At 47.1% G+C, this 12,582-nt stretch overlaps 1 protein-coding gene across 4 annotated transcripts in view; it reads left to right on the top strand.

Annotated features, from left to right (window-relative positions):
* RASGEF1C (RasGEF domain family member 1C) overlaps positions 1-12,057 on the top strand; it is a 119,002-nt gene extending 106,945 nt beyond the window's left edge. For 2 of the 4 annotated variants that reach the window (XM_027548476.1, XM_027548474.1), the window contains exons 11-14: positions 2,204-2,299; positions 4,264-4,387; positions 10,791-10,863; positions 11,365-12,057. In XM_027548476.1, coding sequence (XP_027404277.1) covers positions 2,204-2,299; positions 4,264-4,387; positions 10,791-10,863; positions 11,365-11,389 — 318 coding nt within the window. In that variant the 3' untranslated portion in view covers positions 11,390-12,057. Of the gene's footprint in view, positions 1-2,203; positions 2,300-4,263; positions 4,388-10,202; positions 10,368-10,790; positions 10,864-11,364 lie in introns of all 4 variants that reach the window. The other 2 variants (XR_003512020.1, XM_027548477.1) reach the window with 2 other exon arrangements.
* The last annotated feature ends 525 nt before the right edge of the window (positions 12,058-12,582 follow it).

Here is a 12,582-nt window from a genome sequence, read left to right as displayed (position 1 = left end):
CTGTCCCCAGAGCCCCACTGCCCTGGATCCCCACCCTCCATCCATCTCAGCAGGGCTCCCATTCCAACTCCATTTAGCCCTCACACCCCGGAACTGGACTAGGAACTCAGCACCACGGTGAGGGGCTGCAGATGGATGGAGACCACCCCACCTCTGGGCCCAGTAAGGAAGAGGGCAGGACAGGGCTCTGGAGCAGAGCCCGCTGGTCCTGTCCTGTGTCCACTGCTTACCATTCTATGAGCTCGTATAAGCTACTGTACCTCAGTTAGTAAAGAATCTGCCTGTACTGCAGGAGGCCCAGATTCAATTCAGTTTGCCTGGGACTGCCCCAGGCTTAGCACCACAAGTTCTGCATTCCAGGAAACTCCTGTTGCCGACAAACCCTAGTGAGCCTGGCTCTGGCCCTGGCTTAGCGGTCACTAGCTAGGTGACCTTGTCCCAGGCCCTGACACTCCACGGGCCTCAGTTTCCCCCGCTGCCCTGCCCAGCTGAGCCAGCCACGCTTCGATGCTGTGCCGAGTGCTCAGTGCTCAGCTTCTCACCTCCAAGCCCTTGTCAGCTCGGATGGGGAATGATCTAGGCATTCCCCGAGCCAGAAGTGTCAGGACTTGAGGGACGGGCTGGAAGCTGGCTGTAGCTGGACTGGCCACACGGGCCCAGCTCTGGAGCCTGAGGGCAGAGCAGATGTGTTATTTCCTGTGCTGGCAAAACACAGCACATAAACTAGGTAGCTTACAACAACAGAAATGTCCTGTCTCACAGTGCCAGAGGCCTGAGGCCAAAGTCAAGGTTGGCAGGGCCATGCTCTCTCCGGAGGCTCTATGAAAGGATTCTTCTTTGCCTCTCCTGGTTTCCGATGGCCATATGCATTCCTTGGCTAGTGACTGCATCACTCCTACCTGTCTCTGTTTTCACATGACTGTGTGAAACAGATAGTATATGTCCAAATTTACCTCTTTTTATAAAAGTACCTGCCCACATAATCCAGTATGACCTCATCTCCACTTAATTCCATCCATAGCAAGACTGTATCTCCAAATAAGTTCCCATTTGTAAGCACTGGGTTTTAGGACATGAACATGCCTTTTCTGAGGGGCACAATTCAATCCACACATAAGGTAGACCCAACTGACCCCCAGCAGTAGTCTGAGCTGTCAGCAGCTGGTCTCCTTTCTTGTGCTAAGTGCTAAGTCCCTTCAGTCATGTCTGACTCTGTGTGACCCTGTGGACTGTAGCCCACCAGGCTCCTCTGTCCATGGGATTTTCCAGGCAAGAGTACTGGCATGGGTTGCCATGCCCTCTCCAGGGGATCTTCCCCGCCCAGGGATTGAACCCGCATCTCTTACATCTCCTGCACTAGCGGGCAGGTTCTTTACCACTAGCACCACCTGGGGTCACCAGGTGCAGAATAAGGAGGGAGAAACAAGACATCCGACAGTGAAACAGACATCTGGCCCTTCTCAGGCTGAGTGCAGAAGCCCATCCCTTCAGGAGCCAGAGTAGGGATGTTTCCTGGCCTTGCCCTGATATGGTGCGATCAGATCTTTAGCTTCAAGAAAGACATGGAATAGCACATTGTTAAATATATTTGTAAAAGAGGCCAAAGAGTTTCACAGCAGATGATTCACATTCCATTTTTTTAATTCATAAAACCAAAACTTTTTAAAAAATTGTTCTATTTCCATCTATTTATTCTTGTTTTTAATATTTATTTTATATTTAGCAGTGTGCTCAGCACACACCATTCCTCCTGGGGCACATGAGTGGGGAGGCCTGTCTGTGGACCCGTGATCCGTGGGGGGAGGCTCCCACTGGCCTCTCCCAACAGACGATGGGAGAACATTCAAAGGCCACTGAAACTCTGCATCTTTCCCTCGGCCCCAACACGAGGGGGGAATGGTATTGTATACAGCAGGAGCTCAATCAGCACTGGGGTCCGATGGGGCCTAGGAGAAAATAGTCTGGCTCCAGTTTATGCCTCCTTTGCGGTTTCCACGTTGCCCACCCCCATGGTGCATACTAAGTAGTCTATAACCCGTGGATCTCTGAGACTGGGCAGCCTTGCCCGGGAAGTCTCTCCTGCCCTCTGCATGGGGCTATCTGAGGGCCCTGGGGCAGGGGGCTGCTGACACAGCTGCCTCTCTCCTGTGCAGCCACTATGGGGAGGCCAGCTAAGGGCTGACCTGCACCCTCTCCCTTCCAGATCGTCATCCCCTTCTTCAGCCTGCTCATCAAAGACATCTACTTCCTAAATGAGGGCTGTGCCAACCGCCTCCCCAACGGACATGTCAACTTTGAGGTAGGGTCCAGGCCCTTGGAGGGCCTGCCACCAAGTTAGGCAGACTGATAAGACCTCCCCGAGCTGGCCCCTAGTGGTTGGATTAATGTAGGGCTCTGAGGCGGAGTGCAGCAGTTTGCAGCCAGCATCAGGGTGGGACTGTTGGGGTCCCTCTGCATCTTCCGCAGGAAGAAACTGAGGCTCATGATCACGTGGATCCCCACTCTGTAGAGGCCTTGTGCCCAGCACAGGTGAAGTAGCATAATTTTCAGTCCTTAAGAAGCATCAGGCTGGTGAGAGAGAGAGCCGTGCAGACCCATGGTGACAACTGACGAGGTGCTGTGACAGGAGCCGCATAGGAGCACAGTTCAAGGTCAGGAGAGGCCTTCCAAAGGACGGGCCCTTAGCAGCAGGAGGAAGTGATCAGGCAAAGTGGAAAGAAGGAGATAAAGACTTCCTCTCCCTCTGCAGATAACATCACTGGCAGCTCAAGTGTTCTTCCCTCCTCCAGGAAGCCCCTACTGACTCACAGGCAGAGGGAAGCCCTTACATAGTGGGCTGTTATCCATCAGTCACAGCACTCAAGTCCCCAAGCTCTTTAGAAGCAAGGCCAGGCTGATCCACTCCGTGTCTTGACCCGACACACAGACTCAGGCAGCACATGTGTCTCAAAGTGGCTTGTGGGCTGGGCATGGAAGGGGAGCAATGGAAGAGGAGTCCCAAGGGCACAGGCTAGTGATAGCAGATGGTCACTGAGTCAGACAGAGCATCGCATGAGCAGTGACTCCCAATCCACAGGAAAGCAGGGGCTTTTCTCCTGCAAGTGGGCCAGCCCTACCCTGGTACAGCCCCACTCATTCTCCAAGTGGTAGCAGTTCTGGGTTGGACCCTCACTCTGTCCAGTCTCAGTCTCTCCCACCATGGGACAGGGCTTCCACCATGACCACACAGAGGGCCTGGGAGGCGTGGACATGCAGCAGGGCTGGCCAAGGGCTCTGCCACTACCTGCTACTGACAGGGCCCACAGCGAATGCCTGGACTCTCTCACCTGGAGCTGCCTCTGCTGTGGCCTCACCTGGACACCCCAGCAGGTCTTCACATGCTACCCACAGGCCTGATGACCCCTGAGGGCTGGGCATAGCTGGACGAAGCCCAGTCCAGCAGGTGGCCTGGGTGCCGCATCCCAGGGGAACAGTCCAGGCTGCAGGCAACAAGGAAGAGGCTGGGCTTGGGAGACCACAGGGGCTAAGGGGCCAGGGAGTTCACAGTGCACACCCTGTCTTTTGTCTTTCTTGAATTGGTCCTTATAACCAGGGCCTAGGAGGAAGGGTGGGTGGTTGAACAAGAAGGCAAGGTACTTAAGTGGCCGCAGATCCCTGGGTGTGGGTAGTGGGGGCTAGAGGCAGACACCAAGGCTGATCAGAGGAAGCCACAGAGTGAGGTTCTCACCCAGTCACAACTTTGTATTTAAAAAGCCTTCTTTGAGTTAGCAGATTTTAAAATTTTAAATAAATGTATTTAAATTTTACTCAAAATTCTACTTCAATGAGTTAAATTTTATTTAAATACATTTATTTAAATGCATTTACATCTCAGACTTACTGTAAGTAGGGATATATCAGTTGCCATAAGTTGAGATAACCACAAAAATAAGCAGAACGAAACTAAAACAGTAGTCACCTCTAGTAATGCACTGCCTGCTGATGGCCATAGCCCAGGACTGCCCTTTCCCCAAGACAAGAAAGGGGGATGAGCCTTAGGTATTGGGTGTAGCACATTCTTCACAGAGAATAAAGAGAGATGACCAGCATCCAGATTTCCTGATGAGTGACTGTCATTTTCTGCCCCGTGATCCACTCTGCCCGCCCTAGAAGCAGGCCTCACTGGGAGTGATGAGAGAGGACAAGCCAGGGCCAACTCTGCTGTCACAGGTGACCTCCAGGCACTAAGGGCGCCTACATTTTATGTCTCTATGTCATTGGCAGAAATTTCTGGAGCTGGCCAAGCAAGTAGGAGAGTTCATCACCTGGAAACAAGTGGAGTGTCCCTTCGAGCAAGACCTCAGCATCACCCACTACCTGCACACTGCCCCCATCTTCAGCGAGGATGGTAAGGCAGCCCCTGGCCTCCCTTGCCCTCAGCCATGAAACTCGTGGGAGGTCTCTTAGTCACATCACTGTTCAGGGCCCTTGCTGTGAGCAGGGATGCGCCACACCCAAGTGTGCTGGTTCTGGGAGGAAGCAGAGAAGACGGCATCCCCCAACTGGATAATTGCTGCCCCCAGAGCACAGGACAAGGCCTGGGGAGATGCAGGTTGTGGCCCCAAGGTCAGGCTGCTCCCTGGGCACAGTTTGGACGCTGTTGGACCTTGTAAATCTGAACGATGTTTGACCCTAATTCCCTCATCAGGAAAGTGGGCATGGTGATAAAAACAGCCCTCCCAGGGCTCATGTGGGGATGGTAAAGCACCAGGCTGACTGTGGGTCTTTTCACAGCTGGTGTCTGCGTGTGTATGTATGTATGCAGTGTGAGTACTCATGTACATATGTGTGCATGTGTAATACACACCGTCATGAAATGAGGCATCCATTCTCCCAAGCACTGTTGATATCCATCCCCTTAAATAGGTTAGCATTTCCATCTGATCATTTGTCAGATACAACAGATTTGCTTATGAATTTACTGAGTATACTCCCGGAGCTGCCTCCTCCAGAAAGAGAAAGTAATGGAGAAGCAAGCAGTCATCTGGGGCTGAGTTGATGACCTTCGCAGGGACAGTGTGGCCCCATGGTGAGCTGCTTTCTGGATGCAGGATGTCATGGGACCACGCTGGGAGGACCCTGCTTAGCACACAGGAGGCCTGATCCTCATCATGGCAGGCCTTCTACACATGGACCCACACCCGTGCTCAGGAAAACATCATCTGCCAAAAATAAAAAATTAAGGGAAAGAATTTTTTAGTGACTTGCTTCTGAATTAATATTTTCAACTTGGCCATTTTATTTTTTATATTTTGAAGTTAGTAAATTTGTTGGGGGGGGTGTCTCACCCATATCTGGAGTCTCCCCTACCACACATAATGATAAGCTCACCAGCCTGGGTGCTCCCACCCCAGAAGCAGTGTTACCTACTGGCACCTATTGCATCTATAAAGTTGGGTAATGAGAGAAACTACTTCCTAGGGCCATGGTGAGAATTAACTGATGGGGACCAGCGAAGCCCAGTGGACTACATTCAATCAATACTGGTTGTATTCGTTTCTTATTGATGTGACAGATCACCACAGATGTGGTGGCTCAGAACAACACAAATTTGTCCTCTTATGACTACAGAAGTTAGCAAGCCTGAAATCAGTTCTACTGTGCTGAAATCGAGGTGTTGGCAGAACTGGTTATTTCTGGAAGTGTTAGGGAGGAAATCTATTTCCTGGCCGTTTACAACTTCTTGTGGCTGCCTGCCTGAATTCCTTGGTTTGTGGCCCCTTCTTCATTATGCTTTCTTATACCAGCCTCTGCTTCCACCATCATATTGCCTTCTGAAGTTAAGTCTCCCTCTTTCCCTCTTTTAAGGATACTTGTGATTACAGTTAGGACCCACCCAGATAATCCAGGATAGATAATCTCCTCATCTCTAGATCCTTAACTAAATCATATTTGTGAAGTCCCTTTGGACCATATTCAGGGGATTAAGACCTGTATCTCTGGGGCCATTATTCAACCTACTAATGATTATTGTCATTAGTAGAACGTGGGCAATAAAATGTCAGAGGCACATTAGGAGAGAGGTGGGGAGAGTCTAGGGGCAGGAAGAGGAGAGGTTTGGGGGTGCATTCCATTCACTCCCTTAGTCAACAATATTTCTAGAGAGTCTGCTAACTGCCAGTCAGACAGACTGCCATGAACATACAAGTAAAATCCTGGCCCTTCTGGACTGCCCTTAGAGGGAAGCATCTTCCATTTTGACCCTCCTTTCTTCCTATCCTTCCCTCCACCCTCCACCCCCGACACACACACACACACACACACACACACACACACACACACAAAATAAGGCTGAGAAAATCAAGAAAAGGAACATAAGATGTATTGGGCCCCAGTTAGGATGGTCGAAGCTGCTGACAAAAGCCTGGCCCTGCCCTCAGTCCCATCGGACCTCTCCTGACAGGATGTGCTGGCAATCCAGTCAGCTCCCTGAAACGAGAGAAAATAGAGAAAATCTCAGCAGAGACATAGAATATATACGGAAGAGTCAAGTGGAAATTTTAGAACTGAAAAATGCAACAACTGAAATAAGAAAACTGAACGGATGGGTTCAATCGCATAATGGAGAGAACAGAGGGAAGAACCAGTGAGCTGAAAGGCAGAACAATAGAAACTATACAGTCTTAACCACAGAGAAAAAATCGACTGAGCCAAGCCCGAGGGGCCAGTGGGACTGTAACAAAAGATGTAGCACTTGTGTGATCAGAGTCTGGGAAGGAAAGGACAGGCTGGGTAAGGTCGAACAGTACTCACAGACGTAATGGCAAGAAATTTCCCTACGTGGAAAAGACACAGACCTACAGATTCAAGAAGCTGAGTGAATCCCAAACGGGATAAACCAAAAGAACCTATACCGAGACATATCATAATCAAACATCTGGAAACTAAAGAAAAAAAAACAATCTTGAAAGTCCCGAGAGGGAAATGACAGTACCTACAGGAGAAAAACAATTCAAAGACATCAGGTTCGTCATCAGATACCACAGCCAGGGGCAGTGGCACATTTTTCAAGTGCTGAAAGGAAACAACTATCAACCCATAATTTTATATCCAGTGAAAATATCCTTTAGGAACTTACTGTAGATCAGTCAAAATGGGATTCTAGAAACTGTTCAAGGAATCCATGAGAAAAGAAGAAACACAAAACACAGAACAAAAAGAAAACAATACATGAGTAAATAAATAAACAGGCAGACTTAAGCTCTAACATATCAATAATTATATTAACATAAGTGATCCAAATACAGAGATTGGCAGAGTAAATTAAAAATGTGACCCAACTATATGCTGTCTACATGAAACTCATTTTCAAATATAATGATATAGACAGGTTAAAAAGTAAAATGATGGGAAAACATTAATCAAAAAAAAGCAGAAATGGCAGTATTACTATAAGATAATTGCTTCAGAGCAAAGAAAATTTCCAGAGAGGAACATTCAGTTCAGTTCAGTTGCTCAGTTGTGTCTGACTCTTTGTGACCCCATGAACCACAGCATGGCAGGCCTCCCTGTCCATCACCAACTACTGGAGTCCACCCAACCCATGTCCATTGAGTCAGTGATATCATCCACCCATCTCATCCTCTGTCATCCCCTTCTCCTCCTGCCCTCAATCTTTCGCAGCATCAGGGTCTTTTCAAATGAGTCAGCTCTTCACATCAGGTGACCAAAGTATTGGAGTTTCAGCTTCAACATCAGTCCTACCAATGAACACCCAGGACTGATCTCCTTTAGGATGGACTGGTTGGATCTCCTTGAAGTTCAAGGGACTCTCAAGAGTCTTCTCCAACACCACAGTTCAAAAGCATCGATTCTTCCAAGCTCAGCTTTCTTTATAGTCCAAATCTCACATCCATACATGACTACTGGAAAAACCATAGTCTTGACTAGATGGACCTTTGTTGACAAAGTAATGTCTCTGCTTTTTAATATGCTGTCTAGGTTGGTCATAACTTTCCTTCCAAGGAGTAAGCATCTTTTAATTTCATGGCTGCAATCACCATCTGCAGTGATTTTGGAGCCCCAAAAATAAAGTCAGCAACTGTTTCCATTGTTTCCCCATCTATTTCCCATGAAGTGGTGGGACCAGATGCCATGATCTTCGTTTTCTGAATGTTGAGCTTTAAGCCAACTTTTTCACTCTCCTCTTTCACTTTCATCAAGAGGCTCTGTAGTTCTTCACTTTCTGCCATAAGGGTGGTGTCATCTGCATATCTGAGCTTATTGATATTTCCCTCAGAAATCTTGATTCCAGCTTGTGCTTCCTCCAGCCCAGGGTTTCCCATAATGTACTCTGCATATAAGTTAAATAAGCAGGGTGACAACATACAGCCTTGACGTACTCCTTTTACTATTTGGAACATTATGTAATAATAACATGGTCGGTCCCCCAAGAAGATGTAGCAATCCTAAATGTGTCTCCACCAAGCAACAATGTTTATGAAGCAAAACTCAATAGAACTGAAAGGAGAAATAAGTAGATCCACAAGTATTAATATAATTGGTGACTTCAACACCCTCTCTTAACAACTGATATAACAACTAGGGAGGAAATCAGCAAAGACAAAGCAGAACTCATCAATACCATCCAAGAGGATCCAATGGACATTTATAAACCATTCCATATAACTACAGCAGAATACACATTTTTTTCAATTGCCCATAGAACATATACCAAGATAAACCATATCCTGAGCTACATAAGACAAAGTGCAACAAATTTAAATAACTGAAATCATGTGGCATATATACTCTGATCACAACAGAATCAAACTAGAAATCAATAACAGAAGATAACAGGAAAATCTCCAAATGCTTAGAATCTAAATAACATCCTTCTAAATAATCCATGAGTAAAGATGTCTCTGGGAAATAAAAAATAATTGAACTAAATGGAAATGCTATCAAAATTTGTGGGACATAGCTAAAGAAGGGCTGAGAGAATTTTACAGCATGGAATGCATACATTAGAAAAAATGAAACACCTTGAATCAATCATCTCAGTTCCCACTCCAAGAACCTAGAAAAAGAGGAGCAAAATAAACCAAAACTCAGCAGAAGGAAAGAAATAAGAGCACAAGAGAGCAGAAATCAATGAAATGGAAAACAGAACAATTTTAAAAAGTTAATTAAAGAGCTTGTTCTTAATAAAATTTCCATCCTCTAGCAAAGAACATCTTGACAAAGAAAAATGAGAGAAAGACAGAAATTATTAATATTGGGAATGAACCAGAGTATCACTACAGACTCTGCCAACATCAAAAGACTCATAAGGAAATACTATGAACAACTATATGCATGTAAATTTGACAATTTAGATGAAATGGACCAATTTCTCAAAAAACACAAACTTCCACAATTCAACATAAAATAGATAATTTGAATAGCCTATAGCTATTAAGAAAACTGAGTTTTTCATTTAAAAGCACTCCAAAATGGAGTATCTGAGCCCATATGGTTATACTAGAGAAGTCTACCAGATATTTAAAGAAATAACACTGACTCTGTACCATCTCCTTCAGAAAAAGAATGAAGAGGAGGGAACTTCCCAGGTTGCTCATAAAGCTAATATTATGATGTCAAAATCAGACAAACAGTACAGATAATACAGACTGATGTCCCTCATGTATACAGATGCAGAAAATCCTTCAGAAAATACTAGCAAATACAATTCAGCAATATATAAAAATAATTATGTATCATGACTTATTCCAGAGATGCAAGGCTATTCAGTATTTAAATAGATAACAGAGAACCCAGAGAGAGACCCACACGAATATTCCAAGTGATTTTTGACAAAAGTGCAAAAACAATTCAGTGAAGGAAAGATAGTCTTCACAACAAATGATGCAAGTGTATCCGGACATCCACAGGGCAAAAAATGAACTTCAACCTAAGCCTCACATTTTATACAGAAATTAACTCAAAATGGATCACAGGCTTGAATGTAAAACTATAAAACTTTTAGGAAAAAAAAAGGGAAGCAAGAGAAAATCTTCAGAATGTAGAACCAGACAAAGAGTTTCTTATAAAACTAAATATGCAACTACCATATGACTCGGCAGTTATTCTCTTGGGCATGTGTTTATTCCAGAGAAATGAATGTTTACATGTTTTCACAAAAACTCATACACCGATGTTTACAGAAGCTTAATTTGTTACAGCCAAAGACTGGAAACCACCCAGATGGCCTTCAGTGGGTGAATGGTTAAACAAAGTATGGTATGGAATACTATTCAGCTACAAAAAGGAATGAACCACACTGATACACACTACAGCATGGATGAATCTCCAGAGAGTTACAGAGTGAAAAGAGCCAATCCCAAAAGGTTACATACTGCGTGATTCCATTTATATAACATTCTTGAAATGTCAAAATAAAGATACAGGGAACAGATTAATGGTGGTCAGGGATTAAGGAAGGAGTGGGGCTGGAAGGGAGCTGGGTGTGGCTGTAAAAGGGCAGCATGAGGGATCCCTGTGGTGATGGGATGTTCTGCACCTTGACTATGTTAACACCAATATCCTGGTGATAATCTCGTCCTATAGTTTGGCAATTGGTTACTGTTGGGAGACACTGGGTAAAAGGTGCATGGACCTCCCTGTATTACTTCTTACAATTGCATGTGAATCTGCAGTTACATCCCAATGACAAATTAATTCAAAAACAAAAAGCACGTGAGACTGTTGAGTATAGAAGAGGTTATTATCAATGATCATAAATGCATAATATCACTTCATTTTCTGATTAGGTCTTTATTTGGCTTCTTATGAAAGTGAGAGCCCAGAGAACCAAACAGAAAAAGAGAGGTGGAAATCTCTAAGGTGAGTCTATGTGCCAAGACAAGGTTGGGGGGTGGGAGGGCAGGGTAGAGGGAGGGGTCGGACGCTTGGGGCCAAGTCAGAGCTGAGGGACTTCAACCATACCAGGAGGTTGTCAGCCTCCTGGGAGGCCCTCCGTGGGGGTGGGGGCAGGTCAGACCAGGGTCTTAGAGGTTAAGGAGGAACTCAAGCACTGGGGTATGGAGAAGAGGTGAGGACCGTGACCCCCCAGAGCTTGAGGTTGCCTCGTGGGCAGCTGAGGTGTGTGCCCCAGGGCCTGGATCCCCAGTCCACACTCATGCTAGAAAGTTAGACACGTACCATCTCTTCTTGTTCAGCCTGTTAATACAGCTGAACAAGGTCAGAAAGGAGGAGCAGCAGTGGGCTCTGAGGACTGAGCCACAAAGATGGCACATGCCCCTCTGGGGTGGGGGTCACAGCGGGTGTATAACCACAGGCCAGGCCAGCAGGTTCTCACCACCCTCAGCATGTTTAAATCTGCAGGTCTTCTATTCTGGGGAAGACGTGAGAGGCACTGAGCTGGAGGAGGAGGAGGAGGGAGAGGAAGAGAGGAAGCCAGCCTTCTGCAGCCCTGCCTGCCCCAGCCAGCCTAGTGGGAGTAGGAGGCATTGATGCGTCACTGCTTTGCAAACTGGGATCCTGTGGCCTGCCACCTGCCACAGAGACCACACGGCCCAGGCGAACTTTCTCCACCTTTTGTGAAACCTCAGCCCTGGAAGGGCCCAGGGCCTCCAAACATATGAGGGGCACGTGCCTCGGGAGCCCTGCCTTCAGAACAGTGGTGGTCACATTGCTGGTCGATCTGTCTGTCCTCGGCAATGATCCAAGAGGTTGGGTGGCTACGGTCTCACCCTCGCCACGGAGGTAGACACCTAGCCTGTCTCCAGGTGACCTGGGAGCCTTCATATCTCCAGCAGACATGAGAGGAGCCACAGCCCACTTGTGGCCCCTGCCATTTTACTAATGGACCCAGTCCTGCCCATTGAGATGGGCTGGTTTCTGTAGCCCTGTGTATACCCTTTCAGCATCCTGCTGGTATCAGGATAGCTTCCTGGTGAGAGCTATGACGCCGGTCAGTAGGACAAATTTGAGTCACGCACGTGACCACTTGTACAGTACATTGTAAATTTTAGAGTTGGTATAAACACATTGGTATACCCTGTGTATTCACATCCACTTCACCTCTCTCACTAGTGACTTTCTGCCAGGATGCAGGGCAGTGTCCTAATTCAGGCCCAGGAACGCAGTGACCACAGGTCAGGAGGGGGACTTGGGGGCCATTTCCATGCCATAGACCCCATATCCTGCTGAAACTTGCTGGTGCACAGTAGGTATTTGGTGAGCTCCAGTGAGTGGATACTGACAGCCGTGTGTGAGGCCAGATGCCTCGCTTGTTTGGGTGACTAGTGATGGAGTCGGGGAGGACCCACAGCCCATAGGAGGTCCTCCAGTGGGCTCTCACTCTGCCCTTCACACACTGAGCCACATTTCTGAACCTGGAGCAAATGGGTCATGGAGCTGCTGAGCCCCCACCTGGCATGTGACCAGGTCACCTAGTCAAGAAGTCAGGGAGTGTGATGGGCACCCCCATTCCTAGTCAGGGTCTGAGCGCAGAGGACCATGTTGAAGATGCACTGATGCATCCTGGCCAGCTCCTGACCACATCAGGCCTCTCAGAGTCCAGACCCGGCTCAGCTGGGA

This window comes from Bos indicus x Bos taurus, chromosome 7 (assembly GCF_003369695.1).
Source record: "Bos indicus x Bos taurus breed Angus x Brahman F1 hybrid chromosome 7, Bos_hybrid_MaternalHap_v2.0, whole genome shotgun sequence".
Taxonomy (NCBI): domain Eukaryota; kingdom Metazoa; phylum Chordata; class Mammalia; order Artiodactyla; family Bovidae; genus Bos; species Bos indicus x Bos taurus.
This window is presented reverse-complemented; position numbering and strand designations above follow the sequence as displayed.